General features: G+C 40.7%; 1 protein-coding gene across 1 annotated transcript in view; it reads right to left on the reverse strand.

The window, feature by feature from the left end:
- Nucleotides 1-3,259: 3,259 nt before the first annotated feature.
- Nucleotides 3,260-20,647, reverse strand: part of LOC145678616 (uncharacterized) — a 69,513-nt gene continuing 52,125 nt past the window's right edge. Inside the window, exon 4 of the mRNA XM_081748969.1 lies at nt 3,260-3,414. Within this exon, the coding sequence (XP_081605095.1) occupies nt 3,349-3,414 (66 nt within the window). The 3' untranslated portion in view covers nt 3,260-3,348. The remainder of the gene's footprint in view (nt 3,415-20,647) is intronic.

Below are 20,647 nucleotides of genomic sequence, written 5' to 3' on the forward strand. Positions count from 1 at the left end.
CCGTGGGTCTTTTTCTACAGTAAATTCAGAATGTAAAATAAATGCCTTGTACGCTCTCGAAATTTCTGATTTAATTTCTTTTCGTAGTTTTAGGAACTGTTCACGATGGTGTGAAATATTATTTAGCCCCTCTTTCCACTTTTTACGATGGTAAGATTTCCGTTTGATTTTTTTGATTATATCATAGGTAAACCAGCACGGATAACTGGCATTGACGTGCTTTTTAGCAGGGACGCATCGGCTTATAAATCATTTCGTAGAATTTTGAAACAGTACAATTAACATCATCATTTTGAGAAAGGCAATCCCAAGATAAGTTTGACAATTCTATATATAATTTTGTGAAATCAGCTCTTTTAAAGTTGAAACCAGTTACTTTAGGAACTTGCTTTAATTTAGTAATATGATTAAGAGTTAAAGACACTAGGATTGCTGGGTGATGTCTATCCTCTCGAACAAGTGGATACTCTTTAGAAACAACTACATCTTTGATATTAGAAAGTACTAGGTCCAATGTGCGGCCATTTGTGTTTTGTATGTCGTTGAGTGATGATAAATTGTATAAGGACATAAAGTTATACACATCTTTACACTTGGTTGTTGAGGACATAAGATCAAAACAAGAATTTGTAATTTCTGCAATATTAAAATCTCCGATGCAGAGAATTGTGCTTCCTGGTGGACAGTTACTCTCGATAAATTGATAAAACTCTTCGTAAATTTTTAAATTTGAATCCGGTGGGATATAAATGGCACAGACAAATACATCTAAAGAATGTAATACTAATTTAACAAGAACACACTCTAGATTTGTATCGCAGGAACTTACATAGTACACATTATATTTTTTAAGAACAGCTATTATTACCCCACCCCCTTTACTCTTGTTAACCAGCTCAAAATTTCTGTCCTGACGGAAAGCACAATATCGATCATCAAATATTTCAGAGTCTGAGTAACTAGCAGTTAGGGAACTTTCACTAATGACTACTATATCGTATGTATTCGATACAATACTTGTAAAGAACTCTTGACTTTTTAAACCTCTGAGACCACAAACATTCTGGTAATACACTGAAAGTTTAATAGTGCGATGCTGGTTATATGGTACTGTTATATCACAATTTAACACATCAGTTTTCATAGTTGAGTCTGACCTTGAACTTTTCACGGCGCTTGTCAAGTTCACATTGTTTGACACGAGAAATCTATTTTTATTTTCATTAGCAGAAAACGGTGTTGTACTTACTAGTTGCAGTTCCTGGAAACCTGTTTCTCAGCGATTGAAATTCGAGTTCCGCTTCAATGGGATCTGCTTGGTACGGCTACTCCCTGGGGTAGTGAAGGGGGGAGTACTTCTCTGTACACTGACATCTTCGTCCAGACCTGCCCCAGGCTCTTCGGCGGCAGAAGGGTTGTTTGGCACGTTGGAAAGATTTTTATTGCTATTTGTCATTTCCTGTAGTGAAAAATTTGAATATATTGATCTAATATATCAACACTTTCACAGTTACGTGCACTCGAAGCCTTATAAGATTGGAATACAGGCAAGAACTAACTCGTGGGACTACATATGAGTCCCTACAGTCCATTGCCTCTGTACTCAAGCTCATTGAGAATATGCAGTTTATGCGCCGTGATGGGAGGTTTCCTCTTCCTTGCTACCCAACTCCAAATAGCCATTGCTTGAAGCTCTTTTGCAGTGTTCTTTCCGAAATTGTTGGAAATAAATCTGTATTTACATATTGAAACCATTTCTGTCCGCTTAGGAAAGATTTTCCTTGATAAGGCGTGAAACTTGTCGCTGATCCCTCTGCATCAAAATCTCTTTGCCAGAACAATTTTGACGTTTTGTTCACATGTGTTTTAGGCCATCTATTCCTTGCAGACACGTAGTATAGCCTGCTTGTATATATTAACAAATCGGGAAACTTTATCTGATGTGTGCCAAAAAAACACGCGCAAACACTATGGCTCATTTTTGCCCTTCTGTCGCATTTTGACCCCAATCCATCTTGATGATATTACAACCGGCCACAGACCAGAATACATACAGACAGTAAACTCATCAAAAAAAATCGCATGTGACTAGTCATACGGTAGGTACGGCGTTGCATTTCTTAGTTAGGACAAAGGAACTTACTTTCAATCTGACGTTTGGTATGTGAAAATTTTTAATCTGGCCGTCAATTGTCATGTGCTGAGTGGTGAAGAAGTCGTGGACCCGTGATGTTCACTAACAAGAAAATAAGCAAAAAACGTATGTCCAAACTTACGTACAGTTGTCTAAGAAACTGAAACAAATCCGCGATTGCTTTTATTTAAGCTACTAATGACTAGTAGTAGAGCTAGAGAGATAATTTAATTTACTGTCTGTTCTTTATGCACTAAATCTACTATTCATACCGTACAAGTGAAACAGATGCCGATTAATACGACAACCTGGAAAGGTGCGAAAAATGATGGCAGCGCCAGAAAATCAAACGTAGATGGATTCTTTCGCCGTGAAGACGATGAAACAGACTTATACAGAGCGTACAAGAAGATGCTTGCCTTTATGTATTCTTTATGTGCAACTGACTAGTATACTCATTCTAACTAGCTGTGTTGCTCATGGTCAGTGGTGATGAAAATCTTGTCACCTATTATTAGCGAAGCACCATCTATAACAATAGAAACGGATCAATGTTAGTCTCAGGAAGAGTGAATATTTCTATTTATGTGCTTGTTTCATTCAAGTTAGATGTCTCGGAGAATATTTTCTTTATGCTATATTACGATTGTAGAAATACGGATAACTCCGAGCAAATCAAAAGAAAAGATGTCAGATAATCATGATACCTCATCATCTCCATTAAACTGAAGGGATGGGGATAAAATGTCCAAAGCGTTCAATCAAAACACGAGAGATCATGAATACAAGTTAAATTTATAGTTAGCGTATGTGCCTTGGGCGAGAGAGATCCGAGTTCAATTCTCGGTGGAAGCTTATGTGGTTCGAATCTCGCGTTAAGCTGTAGAGCCACGTCTCATATGGTCCTGGTACTGGACGGGACGCGAAATTCCAAATCAATCAACAAATATAAATTAACTATGTTACTGTTGAACCACTTTGATCACTACAACTTTCAATCAAGTTAAATACCTAAACTCTTCGAAAATTTCAACGTAATATTTCACTTAGAATCACGTTGTGTACTATTCTACTACATATTTTGTTTTAAAAATACACCACAGGTAATCATTATTAAATTGCGTTTATTGTTAATACCTATATTCATAAACTTGTTTTCAGAATATGTTGAGTTATGTTTTCATTTAAAATGTAACATTACACATATTCTTAAGTTACACAAATTGTACATCATCTTCTAGTCCCTTCTTCTCTCTTTCTTGTTGGAGGTTATTACTTAGCTGAAAATATACTGTATTTTAGTGGAAGCAATTTGAAAATAAAGAAGTAACTTAACTATAATATACCTGTAGTTACTTCTAGAAATACGCTTAATGCCAAAACCATTTAATACCCACCTAATAACGTGTGAAAGCTCCTTGAGCATAGCAAAGTGCACCAACTCGGCGTGGCAGGGACGCGAATAGTTAGAGGGATGTGCATTAGAAAGATGTGCAGTACGTTAGAGGGATGTGCATAATGCAGCCTCGAATGTTATTCACAATTTAATGGTAGTTACAAGTGGAGGATCGTGGGCACTAATTATCCGCTTGATAATATCCTACATGTGCTAGATATAATTAATTCATTTCCAGAGAGTTAAAGCATCAAATCGTGCGTTGGAAGTGCACAGTGGCGGCGATAAGGGCCCCGCAGACCCCGCGGTGCGGGGGGGCCCCGGACCTGAGGGGGCCCCTACAAAGTACACTCAGCAAGGCACCTTGTACATGTTATTTATAATTTTAGTGCATTTTGAAAGCGTTTCTACACAACCTATAACTAATTCTAACAGTTTTACTGAATTAAATAATGAAGTAATCATTCAAATTAAATAATAAGGTATGCCTGTGAACATGAATGTCAGGCTGCTCTTTGCGATTTTCCAAAGATTTTATTTTGCAGTGTAACATTTGTATATTAGTATGTTAGTCTATTATGCCATATTTTCGTTATCGTGTATCTTAGACTACAATTACCGTGTATTACAATAAATAATCGTGTTTACCGGAAATATCTACCAAGAAAACAATTCGAGACATTGCAACTTGTTAATTGAAGAAGACAGTTGTTTACTGAGTAGTTTGCCGGACTTGACTACTGCCTTACAGCTGCACCTCACACTTCTTGTCACAACTACTGCAGCAGAGAGAAGTTTTTCAAAATTAAAAATTATCAAGAATTATTTACGGAGCACCATGACAGAAGGTAGACTGTGTGTGCTTGCCATCTTCAGCATCGAACATGAAAAATAATAATAATTAAAAAATAAAACTATAGAGAAATTCTTGTTCCTAAAGAACCGAAGGATATTGTGTAAACCGATGCTATTCAACCTTTTTTCCTCGTGTACCCCCAGACACAGTTCGCCATCCAATTGTGTAGCCCTGAAGCTGTTTAAAAGAAATTAAGCCGAAATTAACTTATTAAACTTAATACACATGATCTGTTGATTAAAAGGTGGGAGGGAAATAGAGATACCCCCTTTAAAAATCAGTGTGTCAATCAAAATACCATTTACGGGGGAATAAAGTGTGCATCCGAAAAATTAACATGGGAAATTTCAAAACATATAGGAGACATCGAGTTCTACTGAGAAGGATTTTCCCCTCATTCTCCCTGATAATTCGTACGCTGAGGACAATGTTAACTTTAGAAGTAACGTATTAATGAGATGACTGAGCTTGTTTCAGCGACGCCAACGCCTCTATTCTTGGTCCAGTCTTCGAGAGTGCGAGAATCAGAGCTGAATCTGGATCCAAGCAATTTATGTGCTTCGTTTTTATTGCTGTTAATACAGAGGAACCCTGTTCACACAAATATGTTGATGGAAATACTTACTAATTTCACTGTACTCTGTTCGAGCATAAATACAAAAGTCACAAATTGACAAGTTATCGAATTCTATTTGCAGTGAACTGTCAACAGATTTCCAGCAGACCCCCAGAAATATCTTCGCGTATCCCCGATTGAATAGCACTGGTGTAAACAGTTCTTTAAAATTTTGTATTCCATTTCATTCCAAGTGAAAAATTATTATAGTAATGCTTACAATATCTTTCCTCATCTTTCCTTAGTTTTACCATGTGTGTTTTTGTGTTGAGTGTTCCGATGTGATGATACAAGAGTTTCCGTTCCGCTTTATTCTAGGCAATGAGAGTACTGTGTTTTACGCGAGTACACAAAAATATTCTACGTTAATTTTTCTCTGTGTGGAATGTAGTTACAGTATAATCCCGGATAACCGAAACCCGAATTATGCGAAATCGCAAATCCAAAGACATGTACTGTACTGCACGGGAATAATCTAGAAGACGGGGACGCGCTAGGCTGTGCCTAATCTAATGCCATAAGGACAAACAAGTGCAGTACTAACTACAAATAGAATACAGATGTACTGTAGTCCTAAAAATGTTCATTTAACTTACAAAAACTAAAAACTGAAACCACTGGCGTAACAGATCTTAAGTCCTGAGTCGGCCTCACCGCCACATGTTAACGACTGGTGGACCTATGACCACCTGAGTGACGAACAGGTGGTCAGCCCATTGCGTCACCCTCCCCCAACAGGCGTATCACATCTCGGTTTTCCTCACGACGCTGGGCAGACGCCAAAAATTTGGAGTACTCCATCGGAGGATTGAACCCGAGATCACGTGGATATGAATAAAACGCTATCACCACTAGACTATGGAGCTCCTTAACTTTAATAAAGAACGTAAGTGTAGCCTACAAAGAGAGTTTTGAACTTATTTGATCTTCAAGACATTTCAGATAAATAAAAAAAAAAATACTGTGGTACAGGTCCGGTAATAGATGTCCATGACTTAACAAAAATATCCGAAATAACCACCCTACTTTAGTTCGGTTAACTGGGGTTATATTGTATTATTATTATTATTATTATTATTATTATTATTATTATTATTATTATTATTGTTATTATTATTATTATTATTATTATTATTATTATTATTATTATTATTATTATTATTATTATTATTATTCGTAGTAACTGTAATCATAGTGATAATACTGTTAACATTATAAAATGATACATTAGTACGCAATAGAAATTGTAAATAAAGTTCGAGAAACACATGGCCTTTTGTTCAGTTTTTGCGGGGGGCCCCGAAGCCGGTATCGCCGCCACTGGAAGTGCACACGATTTTCTTAAACCATTTGTGCACCATTGAGGCCTGGTGAAATAGCGCATTATTATCCTGAAAAATTCCATTGTTGACAGGTACACGAAGCACATAAAGTTGGAGATAATCACCAAGAAGTTCAACCTAGAAATGACCAGCCCGTTTGAAGCGAACTATATGACCCAATTCACGCCATGAAAGCAGGTTCCAAACTACAGTATTATGGATCCACCACCAGCTTGGAGTGTGCCTGGTTGACAATTGGGGACCATAGACTCAGGAGATTTACACCACGCACTCAGGAGACACACTCGCACCATAATATTCGCATAGACCAACATGAAATCTTGGTGACCAACATGAAACCAACGTGGCTCATCTTTTGGCCCAAAATTTTAGTGTGACAGTGCGGATGATAGCAGAGGAAGTGGGAATTGCTCGTGAGACGACCTACCTCACGATTTGGTTAAAAACAAGCTTTGTTCCCGAATCATGCCCCACATTTTGACGTCTGATCAAATGCAAGTTTAGCTTGGCTTGACGTCTGTAAAGACCTTATCGACATGGTGAATCAAGACCCAAATTTCCTGAAACCATCGTCGACGTGGCATGGAGCCTGAGGTACGACCCCAAAGGCAAGCGTCAAAGTATGGATTGGCAGGTTCAGGGCCTACGAAAAGCAAAAAAATGCGAAGTGAGAGATCTCGCATTAACAACAATGCTTGTAGGGTCGCATCTATAAAGAATTTCTCCCTGAGATCACCGCGCTAAATGTCGCTATGTAAGTGGAAATACTGAAACATCTGATGCAATGGACCAAGTGGGTACACCCCAGTAAGACAAGCAAGGCGACTAGACCCTACTCCATGATAATACCCGGCCACATACTACTTTTCTGGTTCAGTAGATCTTGGCCAACAGGGGAGTTGTGTCACTCAATCACCCACCATACTCCCGACTTGTCTGCCCCGGACTTTTTCTTGTTCCCCAAATTGAAATCAGCCCTCAAGGGGCAGAGGTTCTCGGATATTTCAGACATCCAACGTAATGTTACGAACCAGCTGAAGACCATCCCTAAAGACAAGTACGCCAGAAGTTTCTAAGATTTGTACAGCCGTTTCCAGAAGTGCTTTACCACCAACGGGATTACTTCGGACGACAGTAACTACTGCTTCAGGTAAGACAACAATCCATTCGAAATATAGGCACATTGATCGAACTTTCTGGACAGAGGTTATTCATTTTTTTTGGGGGGGGGGGGAATACTGCAACTCCTGAAAAGATCCAAAATATCAGAGCATCTATTTGGTCAATAAATTGCCTATCTAAGGAATATTCAAGAAGAATCACTTCATTTAAAAATGAGTAAATCGATTTACCTGAATATTCTTATTATTGTAAATAGCTTGTCTATTGAATTAAAATACTTTTAATTTTGGCTAAGAGCATCTGTTACCACTTACAGTTCATTTTAGGACTTTTTAGGTTAGAAATATGGAGTATTAAAGTTGTTATCGAAATTTACACTGCATAAAATGAATGGATTGGCGTGTTTTGATAAAAATAACACCGAGTGAGAGAGAGAGAGAGAAAGAGAGTTGATCCAGTTAACAGGCTGAACTTCTATCTCTTGTAGTAGTATGAATTATGTGTAATATTCTTCTGTATATATTGGGTTGGTTAGGCCATGGGCGGCGATTAGGGGGGCAAGAGGGGGCAGTTTCCCCCCCACTTTTTTGAAGTGACGCCCTAGTTTATATAATTTCATTTCGAAATGTAAACAGGGTGTCCACACAATTTGGAGAAAAGATCTCTGACTTTTCCCTGACTTTCCAGGACGAAAGTTCCAGATTTCCCTGACCCCTGAATAACTTTAAAATTATAGAAAAAAGAAACTCCAGCCTCCACACTCCTCATAGTTGGCCTTGTTCTCTTCCGCTTCTGTTTCTTTCTTTTTTCAATTTTGTTTCCAAAGGAATGTAAATTTACAAACATATGCATTAGGCCGATATTGATTAGGCCTACATATTACACAAAATGTAAAGATACAAACGAAAGTATGCAGTATACAGAGTACTTAAGATATGAAAAAAATACACATTTTATGCTTACACATTATAATACCAATTACACAGCATTATAATATTGCCTATAAACAGGTCATACATGATTTTACAGATTATTAAAAAACACACACACACATTATATAACACATACTTTTGCTGGTGCAGTTGTAAAGTGCAACCCATTTTGAAATTTTTCATCCTTTCTCCCATAGTTTTCTTCTCATTGATCTGAATATCCTTCTTATTGTCTCCACAATTTAATTTTCTTTTCTTCTTCCTCCAGCTCCCTTAGTTATTGCTGAATCTTCCGTTTCTCTCTCCTCTTCTCGTCTCCAGCATTTATTTCTCTTTTCTTTTCCAAATACACCTGATATTGTCTCATTGAACTTCTCACTGAATTTATCATACCTCTTGTAATTATTAATCCTGAAGATCCACCTATTCTAATCACAGAATTATATATGATCCGTTGCGCCACCAGAGATTCTTCTTGTAAGTAGCCAACAATGAGAGTTTTATTTATTGTGAAACCACTTTCAAAAAATATGTTTCCGTGAAAGAAGACAAAACACAATTTCATAACTGACCATAAGTCAACGAAGTTCTTCCCATTTTCTAAGACTAAATAAAAAAAAAACTCATCAAATCCAATACTATCTCTGTCATTGGCTATGAATTCATTCGAGTGTTCGTTAAATTCTTCAGTCTGAGCTTTCACTGTGAGCTGGAGATATTATTTCTCCGCGTTCTTAGCCACTTGTTCAAATATCCTCTTGGCACCATGTAATTCTAGGAAAGCGTCTACCTTTCGAGCAAATATGCCAGGATGCAGTTAGATATGTGTTTTTCGCAGAAAATTAGTTTCAACCACTATATCAGAGAATACTGCCTCCCTCAATATCATCATTGAGAATACCACATTTTGCATCCAATAACAGTAAAGAAATCAACCCTATTTCATAAATTCAGTAATTGAACAATGGACCTAAATCGATTTTTCCCTGACTTTCCCTGATACATTTTTACTTCCCTGATCTTTCCCTGGCTTCTACTTATTTTCCAGAATGTGGACACCCTGGTAAAGGTTTTGTATGTATTACTGTTTCATAGAAAAAAAATGGTGCCATATGATATTTGCCGTTGCGTGAGTACGTATTGGTTATTTATCCTTCCGTGGAGTTATGAAAGCTACAGGAATTGAGTTTTAATTGCAATTCAAAGCAATTAATATTGCAATTGCATATCTCTTTAAATGTCATAGCATATGTTTGATGTACTTACTGCATTTCATATCCTAACAGTAAAATAATTCATTTAATGACATGTGTGGAATTAAAAGTATAAGTTGTACATTAATTCCCAGTTTCAATATAACTTCTGCAAAACAAGCCTCATTATTCATTACTATGATTAATATTATCCCTTCTATTTATTTGTTTTGCAAATTTATTAAATAATCTGATCACACAATTTTCCAGATAGAATTTTAAGATGTTCATGAGCAAGAACTCAAATCTCTTCTTACACTTTCCTTGTTTAAGAGTATAAAGGGCTAGTACCTCCCTGTATTGCTCTTATGAATTTACTTAATAAAATAGAAATATGATATACGGCATTTTAAGTGAAAAAAATAGTATCCTATTAGTTATACAACTTTTCATCAAACAGTGTTAGAAACAACCAGGAAATTTAACGTTGATATACAATTGTTCAGATCATGTCTTGCCCCCCCACTTTTATCGTCCAACCGCCGTCATTGGGTTAGGCTAACATTCAGCAGTAAATAGTACGTGATGTAAAATATAAAGTTTGTTCAGCACAATTCACAAGAACAAGAAAAATGTAGGTGGTAATGTTCCTCTTGACTACGAACATGAGATTGATTCGTTTCTTTTTCTGATAGATTTCATCGTTGCAATCCAATTATATGATACGAAACGAGTAAAATTCCCAATATCCGTGAGGGGAGAATAAAGTACATGCAAAATGTTTGAAAGTCATATCATCTTCTTCTGTTTTTTTTTTTTTTTTCAAGTTACTTGTTGACAATTGATTTTCCTGGAGTTACATAAGCTTTCACACAATCATCTCCCCCCCACACACACACATACACCATCACTCTTTAAAAACCAGTTAGTCGATACTCTGGAACATTTTGTTCGTTTATTTTCAATAAACAATTTCTACATTTGATTTCATACGTCCAACTTAATCGAATCTTCACACTGGGCATTTTATGCATACAAAATCGCAAATTAGAATACAGGGTTAGCATAAATGATTGATTCATTTTGAAAAGGCTATATTTTCAAATGTATTACACGTACACACATGAAAGATGCATGAAAAGAATCACAAACTCACCAAGTTTGTGCTGTGTGGCAGCACGAGTCCATTATCTTTTCCGATTGGGTGTAGCAGTGTGGCAGTACCAGGTTAGTACCTGTCGAAAATGGAAAGAAAGTGAGAATAAAGCTTGTGTGTGCTTGAATATGCCAAATGTTCGTCTATTATAGCTGTGCGACACACTTTCAGAAGAGAGTGTGGAAAAGAACCGGCATGTAAACAAAGCATTTTGCGGTGGTATCAGCAATTCAAGGATACTGATTGTTTCTGTAAAGGGAAATGCACCTGGCCTTCCAGATCTTCTGATTTAACGCCCTGCGATTCTTCCAGTGGAGGTACGTTAAGGACCTTGTTTGTATACCTCCACTACTGTAATCCTTAGTCGAGCTCAAAGAACACACCAGTGCTGCAGTACAGAGAATTCATAGAACTATGTTACAAAATGTACGGAATGAGCTCGAGTACCGTCTGGACGTGTGTTGTGTCACCAAAGGGGCACGTATTGAACATTTGTAGAAGGTGTATACAGAGCCGTAGCTAAGGGGGGGCCAGCGGGGCGCCCGCCCCGGGCGCTGATAGCAAAGGGGCGCCGAACGAGCGAGGAGAAAGAAAAAGTGGTGTTGGACATGAGTAAAATACGAGTCGCCCCCAGAACGTATTGGCGCCCTATTAGATCAATATTGCTGTCGGTTATCAATGAAATACGCAGATTTCTTAAAAATTTTCTTGCTCGCTTCGCTCGCAATCCAAGAGTTTTTAAATAAGTCATAACAAGTTTTTACTTATTACTATAGATGATTTCTTGACTTATAGTGTATGCAGGAGCATTTTCAAAATCAGAAACGAGCAAAATCGTGTTCGGCGTTTTAACAGTGATGAGTTTGCTTAGTTCAAAACGTTTTTCTTATCTACCCAATCGGATTAATCACGACGCACAGTGGGGCCAAAGCACTGAATTCTTGGCAAAAACAAGAATTCGCAATATGAGGCAGAAAATTGAAAGAAAACCAATTAGTTCGGTGTGTGCAGTGTCTAAAATAATGTTATTTCGACATTATTTCATCAAAGCATAGAGTTTTACATTATAAAATGAAATAGGTCTATTCCTTATATTCGCGCCTAAATTATAAAGGGTGCGGCAGAAATAGTTAGACGATGTAAAATGAACATAGAAAACGTAACCCGATAGAGAACGTGCTCATTGTTGTTTACTTTTGTTTATGCAAGTAGGTTTCTTCAACTGCTCGGTGCGCACACGCAGTATTGGAAGAATTTCGTAAGCCTTCCGTCAGTAGCCATGGAGCGTTGGACGGATGAATGTCGCGCTTTTCGCAGTGGAGTGTTTCTTCAAGAACAAATACTCTGCAACGATTACGGATGTCAGATAGGGATCTGGGCATGTCAGATAGGAGTGTGCGGCGAATATTACACTAGGACCCGCACTTCCAACCATTTAAAATGCAGATGATTTACAAGTTGCTCCCTGAGGATTTTAATGCTCGCGTACAATTCTGCAATACGCTGTTGCAAATGATTAATGAGAACCAAAACTTTATACAGAGGTTAATCACGTCCGGCGAGGCGCATTTTCACATTGATGGGTGTGTAAATAAGCAGAATGTCCGTTACTGGGCACCGAGAAATCCAAGGTTGTTGCATGCAGTCCCCTATAGCCCTAAAGTAACAGTATGATGTGGTGTTTATTTTGATGGGATTATTGGACCATACTTTTTCAACGACGAGGATGGTAACACTGTAACTGCCACGTGTGCTCGATATGTGGACATGCTCGAAAACTTTTTACTCCCAGAACTGCTAAGGCGTTGCCTTAGACAGATGTGGTTGCAACAACACGGGAGAACGTCACACACAGCAATTGCATCGGCCAACAATCTTGGGAGAATGTTTCCAGGATGGGTTATCTCACGTCGCGGCAATGCTCCTTGGCCTGTACGCTCGCCCGAGCTATCGACATGTGACATCTTCCTATGGTGTTACTTGATGCAACAAATGTATGCAACAAAACCTGCAACATTACAGGATTTGCGTGAATCCATTCAACATGCAATCCACCAAACCTCGCTGGACATGGTGAGTGCTGTGAGGCGAGGTGCAGAGATCTGTTTGAATAACCATGGTGCACACCTCACTGATATAAGTTTCAAGACGTAGTTACCATATGTAATGGTTTTGTATGTATCCTCGTCGCCAAAAGTGCCTTTACATCGCCGTGACGGGTATGTGACCGCGCAGTACTCCAAGGAAGGGATGGTTGCATAAGAAATTGTGAATAATTTTGAAGAGTTTTTATTTTGACTAGGGAAATAACGTATGTATAAGGAGTAAAGGAACAGATTTAAAGCATCAGTACACTGTCATCTCTGAAAAGATTCGTATTTTCAGTTTTTCAGTTTATTATCTTCTATATTCAGTTAATAACTGCTAACAATTGCTACTAGCGCATGTCACTCTTCAGGAATTTACTACGACATGTTCCCAGGACACTTTTCTAAGTCCTAAATGTATGCGTCAATAATTTCTTTCGTCTCACTGTCCTTTTTTCAGAATGGAAACTGATTACGCTGAACGTGAATATGTTTCGGTGTCGTAAAGCAAGGTCCGTAATAAATGTAAATAAGGTTCTTCTTATTAAAAAAACACAGATGTATTTATTGTTTGTATAGCACAATATAATACAGTAACTAAGCAACATGATAATCCTTAACACCAGCAAGATTTTTCCAACAAGAGGGGGGAGCAAAAGGCCGATATACAGTTTTTCGATTTATTGCGCTATATATATTAAGTTAAAATTCATAACATTTGTAATTGATAGCATATATCGTCTTACTTTTTAAAATCGCCACTGTAGCCTATTAGTCAGAACATTCATCTCCAGACATGATGTAGAGAGAAGAGAAAGAAAGAGATATGATCAGTAGCGTAACTAATTTTCCTGCGCCAGGGATCAATTAATAATCGATTTACTCATACCCGCCGCCTGCCCCACGCATTTCAGCTGCTGCGTTATATATTTGGTTCTTTGTCAGAAGGGCAAGACGAAAGGGCGAGGACAGAAAGGCCGGAGTCAAAACAGGAACGATCAAAAGGACCCGCGACATAAGAGCTCAAGGCAAAACGGACCCGCATCAAACGGGCCTTGTTAAAAGGACCCTACGTCAAATGGACCGTTGTCAAAACGGGCCTTATTAAAAGGACCCTACGTCAAATGGACCGGTGTCAAAACGGGCCCCGCTACAAAAGGCCCCCAGTCAAAAGAAACCTACTCAAAATGTCTCCGAAACAAAAGTGCCCGAGTTAAAACGGCCCAGCGTCAAATGGGACCGGATCAAAATGGCTCCAAGTTAAAAGAGCCCGGGTTAAAAGGGCCCTGGTAACTGCCTCCGCGACAAAACGCCCCGAGTAAAACTGGCCCCGGGTCATAAGCTCTCTGCGCCAAAGGAGCCCTGTGCCAAAAGGGCCCGAGTCAATACAGCCACGCATCAAAGGAGCCAGGTCAAAAGGGCACGGGTCGAAACAACGCGTAACAAAAGGGCCCCGAGTCAAAACGGACCCGAGTCTAAAGAGACTGAGTCAAAAGCTCTCCGCGACAAAAGACGGGAGTCGAATCTACCCCGCATCAGAAGTGTCCGGTTCAAAAGTGCCCTGCGTCAAAAGAACCCGGGTCAAAAGGACCCCGACTCAAAAGGTCCTGGGTCAAAAAAATTTCGTGACAAAAAGACTCGAGTAAAAAGGTTCCTGCGTCAAACGTGCCAGAGTAAAAACGCCCTCGCATTAAAAGAGCGTAGGTTAAGATGTCTGCGAGTCAACAGGGCTCGGGTAAAAGAGCCCCGAGTAAAAACAGCCTGGGCCAAAAGATATCCGTGACAAAACGGCCCCGCGTCAAAGGGTCCCGCAACAAAAGAGCCCTAGTTTAAAAAAAGGCCGGGTCAAAAGGACCCGCCTCAAAAGGGACCGATCTAAACAGCCCCGCTACAAAAGAGCCCGAGTGAAAAAGATCACGCGTCAAACAGGCCTGGGTCAAAACTCTCCGCGAAAAAAGGGCCAGAGTCAAAACGACCCCGCGTCAAAAGGTTCTTAGTCCAAAGGGCTCGAGAAAAAAGGGCCCTGTGGCAAAAGAGTACGGGTCAAAACGGCCCCGCCTCAAAAGGGCCCAGGTCAAAACAGTCCTGCGTGAAAAAGGCCCGAAACAAAATTATCCCGCGTCAAGAGAACCAGGAATAAAACGACCCATCGTCAAAAAGGTCTGCGTGAAACGGGTTCAAGAAAAGGCAACCCCACGTCAAGAGAGCCCAGGTCATAATGTCTCAGTGTCAAAAGGGCCAGGGCAAATGACCACCGCGACAAAAGGCCCCAAGTTAAAACGGCCCCGGGTCATGAGATCTCAGTTACAAAAGCGAACTGAGCCAAAAGGGCCCGAGTCAATACGGGCCCTGGTCAAAAGGGCCCGGGACAAATTGGCCCTGGGTCAGAAAAGCACGGATCATAGGAGCGGCCTCTAAAGGGCACAAGTGAAAAGGACCCGCAACAAAAGGGCCCGAGTCAAAAGGACCGGTTTCTAAAGGGCAAGGGTCAAAAGAGCGAAACAACCAAAAGGCCTGAGTCAAAATGGCCCAGCGTTAAAATTGTACGGGTCAAAAGGGATAAAGTTAAAAGGCCCTGTGTCAAAAGAGCCTGGGTCGAAAGGAACCCTCCTCAAAAGGACCCGAATCAAAACGGCCCAGTGTGAAAAAGGTCTGGGTATAAGGGTATCCGCGACAAAAGGGAACGACTCAAAACGACCCCGCGTCAAAAGGGCTCGAGTTAAAAGGGGCCTGCGTAAAAAGAGCGCCGGTCAAAAGTATCCCGCCTCAAAAGGGCCCGGATCAAATCGGAACAGCGTGAATAAGTTCAGGTCAAAATCGTCCTGCGACAAAGAGACCGGAGTAAAACAGAATCTTGTGTTAAGAGAGCTCGAGTCAAAAGGGCTCTATGCCAAAAGGACTGTGTCAAAAGGGGCCCCGCTACAAAAATGCCCGAGTCGAAAAGGCCCGGGTCTAAAGCTCTTTGCAACAAACGTTCCCGGATCAAAACGGCCCGCGTCAAAAGAGCTCGTGTCAAAAGTGTCCTGCGACAAAAAGACCCGAGTCAAAATGGACCTGCGTCAAACATTCCCAAGTAAAAAGGGCTCCGCGTGAAAAGAGCCCAGGTCAATAGGGCTCGGATAAAAGAACCCCTCGACAAAAGGCCCGGGTTCAAAATATCTCTGCAACAAAAGGGCCCGAGTCAAAAGGACCTGTGTGAAAGGGTCTCCGCGACAGAAGGACCCGAGCCAAAATGGCCCCACGTCTAAGGGTCCCAGGTTAAATGGGCTTGAGTTAAAAGGGCCCTGCGTCAAAAGAGCCCGGCTCAAAAGGATCCCGCAAGAAAAAACCCGAGTCAAAAGGTAACTACGTCATATGGACCCGAGAAGAAATGGCCCCGCGTTAAAAGAGCGCAAGAAAAAAAGTCTGCAGGTCAAAAGGGCCTAGCGACAAAAGGCCCCGAGTAGAAACGGCCCCGCGTGAAAAGGAGCCGAGTCAAAAGACCCTGCGACAAATGGACCCTACTTCGAAAGAGGCCGGGTCAAAAGGATGCAACTCAAATGGGCACGGTTCAAACCAGCCCCGATAGAAAGCAGCCCGCGTCAAAAGGTCTCCGCGACAAAAGTACCCGAGTCAAAACGATCTCGCGTGAAAAGGGGCCGGGTCAAAACAGCCCAGTGGGAAATGTCCAGGTCAAAAGTCTCCGCGATAAAAGAGTCCAACTCAAAATGACCACGCGTCAAAATGGCCCGGGTCGGAAAGGGTTGAGTTAAAAGTTTCCGGGATAAAACGATCAAGCGTGAAAAAGACCTGGGTCAAAATGGTCCCGCGACAAAAAGAACCGAGTCAAAAGGGCCCTACGTCAAACGAGCCCGAGTATAAACAGCCCCTCGTCAAGAGAGCCTAGAAAAAATAAAGAAACATTCGCAATAATGTTACCTCGCCGGTTTTGAATGCTTAAGGCACCGGCTGAGTTACACGGCTGAGCGAATGTAAAAAAAGAGCACAGGTCAAAAGGTCTCCTGGTCAAAAGGCCCCGCGAGAAAAGTCTCCGAGTCAAAAGATCTCCGCAACAAAAGGGCCAGAGTCACAACGGCCCCGCTACAAATGGATACGAGTCAAAACAGCCCGCGCCAATAGGGCTTGGTGAAAGGGCCCCGCGACAAAAGGGCCCTACATTAACAGAGCCCGGGTCAAAAGGACCCGCCTCTAAAGGACACGGGTGAAAATAGCCCCGCTACTAAAAGGCCAGAGTCAAAACGGCCCCCACGTCAAAATTGCCCGGGTCAAAAGGAATCGAGTTAAAAGTGTCCTGCGTCAAAGCAGACTGGGTCGAAAGAACCCTGCCTCAAAAGGGCCCGAGTCTTAGAGCCCAGCATGAAAATGGTCTAGGCGTAAGTGCTCCGCAACAAAAATGCACGAGTCAAAATGGCCCCGCGTCAAAGTTACCCGGTAAATACGGTTTCACGTGCAAAAAGCCTGAGATCAAAGTAAGAGTGAAAATCAGGTATGCACGAGGGGATAATATCCCCTTCGTCAGTTGAAGTGATTGTGCAAAAGAAGGAGAAACATCTGTAGTTATTATTAACAAATAGTAAATTTGAATGGTGATATTAATTTTAATTGTTCTGCAACAATTTCTATCGCTTCTCCATCAAATTTCGCTTGCTCTTCCGACTTTCTGAATCAAACCTTATCTATTATTGACTTTCCCCTTAGGTCTAAAATTCCATTTCCACCCCTGGATCAAAGTATAGAATGAAAAATATTATGTGGAAAAGATTAGTTTAATGTTGCTCTGAGAAGACATATGTGGATCTCTATACAGGACATTGGGACAGAACAATAATATAGAGTTTTTCGATTTATTGCCCTATATATATTAAAAGTCATAGTTTATCATTGATAGCGTATATCCTCCTACTTTTTAAAATTGCCACAGTAGCCTATTAGTCAGAACATACATTTCCAGATATAATGTAAAGAGAAGAGAAGGAAGGAGATATGCCCAGTGGCCTAACTAGTTTTACTGTGCCCAGGATCGATTCATTCCATTGGTGATCGATTTGCTCATACCCTCCTGCCCCACGCATTTCAGCTGCTGCGTTATATATATATATATATATATATATATATATATATATATATATATATATATATATATAAGGTTTGTTCGGAAAGTAATAGGACTGAGTCAATTTTAAAAAAATTATTGAGCCAATCGTTACAATTCATTGAAAACTTTCAAAATAGGCTCCTTCTGTGTCGATGCAGCGCTGCCAGCGCGATTTCCAAGCGTTGAAGGCGTCACGGAACTCATTCTCCGGAATAGCCTTGAGAGCCGCGGTGCAAGCTGCTGGGATCCCCTCTATCGTCTCAAAATGCTTGCCTTTCATAGGGCGTTTCAGGCGAGGAATCAAAAAGAAGTCCGGGGGGCCACATCTGGGTGTAGGGCGGCTGCGGAAGCGTTGGGTTGCCGGCCTTGGTCAGATAGCTGTTCACAAGAAAGGCGGTGTGAGCCGGAACGTTGTCGTGGTGCAGCTTCCAGTCAGCTCCGATGTCTGGTCGAACCCGATTGACCCTTTGTTTGAGTCTCTTGAGCACTTCCACGTAAAACTTGGCGTTGACGGTTTGTCCAGGAGGAACAAATTCATATGGGACGAAGACTTTAATGTCAAAAAGACAATGAGCATCGTTTTCACTTTGGATTTGCTCATTCTTCTCTTTTTGGGCGGGGAGACGCCGGCGTGTGCCACTCGGAAGATTGCCTCTTTGTCTCGGGATCATACTCAAAGATCCATGATTCGACACCTGCGATTAGTTTTTTTCAAAAATTGGGGGTCACTTTCACATATGTTCAAATTTTCTTGGCACAATTCCACTCGTCGCAATTTCTGGTCGTCACTTTTGGGACAAACTTCGCGAACACCTTGCGCATGTTCAAATGCTCCGTCACAATTTCATGAACCACAGTTTTTGGTAAATTTAACATCTGGGCAATTAAACGAATACTTAGTCGACGGTCTGAGTTCAAAACTTCGCGCACACGAGTCACATTGTCGGTGTTTGTCGAAGTCGAAGGTTTTCCAGCACGGTCTTCATCGGCGACCTCTTCCCGGCCCTCCGAAAAGGCCTTGTGCCACCGAAGCACACCACTTCTTGCTAAAGCATCATCTGGGTAAGCCTGCTTGATCATGTCAAACGTCTCTGTCGCAGATTTACCGAGTTTAACACAGAATTTAATCGCGTACCTCTGCTCTAACGAACGCTGCATTTTCGGCTTGCACCATTCACAGAAACACGTAGCGCGAAAAAGCCTGTTCTGACTCTCCGTGTGCTCGGAGACAACTGACCAGCCGATCGTTCGTTAGCTAGGAACGCCCTCTACTGGATTCAGACAGTGCGCGCACGCTCCGAAGTACAGTCATGGCGAAATAAAATCAGTCCTATTACTTCCCGGACAAACCCTGTATATACATATAAACATACATATATATATATATATATATATATATATATATATATATATATATATATACATACTAACAGTATACAAAGTTATTTTTATTAAGAAATCTAAGTTTTTACTTATCTTTTTCTTAAGTTATCACTACATACTTAACTCGTAACTACTATCGTGGGGGATCAAATTTGACCTCCGCAAACACATTTCTAGCTGTGGACAATATATATATATTGTTTCACTGAGGCTTCAGTCGTCTATTCTCAGTTGACCTTGCTAGGGGGCCGCGGTGGCTCAGTGATAGAGTATTCACCTCTGGTGCATGGGGTCCTGGGTTTGATCCTAGCCCGCGCAAAGTGAACCTTGTGCTGGATAAACACTGTGTGCGTGGGTTTTCTCGGGGTTCTCCAATTTCGTCCCACTTTCTTCATTCCACCATTTCATTCATTTCTCATTATCATTTCTCATTATCCTCCTTTAGCCTAGCCGGCATAATCGTGGGTCGTAAAACTTAACGGTTGCATTTTTTCAGTTGATCTTGTTATTTCGTAGCGACTTGTTGTTCGTGTCCATGCACTTTGTTGTTTCGATAGTTTCGGACCTCTGGGGTCGAAATTTTCTCCAGGATAGTACTTGCGCTATACGTTTCCTGCATTACATTTTTTCTGTGGTTTTCTTGGGGAGTGTTACGGAGATGTGTGCAGAACTCGGAACTGGCAGATTTTGCAGAAGGTGGTTTCTTGCAATTTTCTATAGAATACTGGACGTTGCATGCTTAAATAGCCTTGTTTTTTTTTACCATCTTTCCAACGAACCAAGAAGACTCTAGAGACGAGACTTCATGAGGAGTATTACGATGACTCTCGCTCAAGATCACCTAAAAGTAAGGGGCGAATGCGGGACACTTTCTCGTAGGCTTCGGCAATCATTGTTACGATTAACTGATAGGAACATCAATGAAGACTGTCCGCAAACAGATTCTCCAGCTAAAAGAAGGAGATGTGTGTGCTATTTGTCCTCGAATTGATGACATAAAACGTTCTTGGATTTGTTCTATGTGCAACCGAAATGTGCATAAGAGTCAATAAAGAAAAATCACTATATGTACTGACTGTCAGTAGAAGAACTAAAGTGTCTATATTTGTTCTGTGTCTAATGGATATGTGATTAAGACACATTTAGGGGTCGTCCACATATTACGTAAGGCGGCAAGGAGGGAAGGGGGTTCGGCCTTGCGTTATGAAGAGTAATAAGGGGGAGGAGGGGCTTTAGGTCTTCGCTACGTAACAGTTTTTCTGCTGTATTTTTTATTTTTATTCTCAGATTTATATGCAATCTTTTAAACAAATAATTTTATTGTTTTTTTCTTT

This window comes from Thermobia domestica, chromosome 2 (genome assembly GCF_964235325.1).
Source record: "Thermobia domestica chromosome 2, izTheDome1.hap1.1, whole genome shotgun sequence".
Classification (NCBI taxonomy): domain Eukaryota; kingdom Metazoa; phylum Arthropoda; class Insecta; order Zygentoma; family Lepismatidae; genus Thermobia; species Thermobia domestica.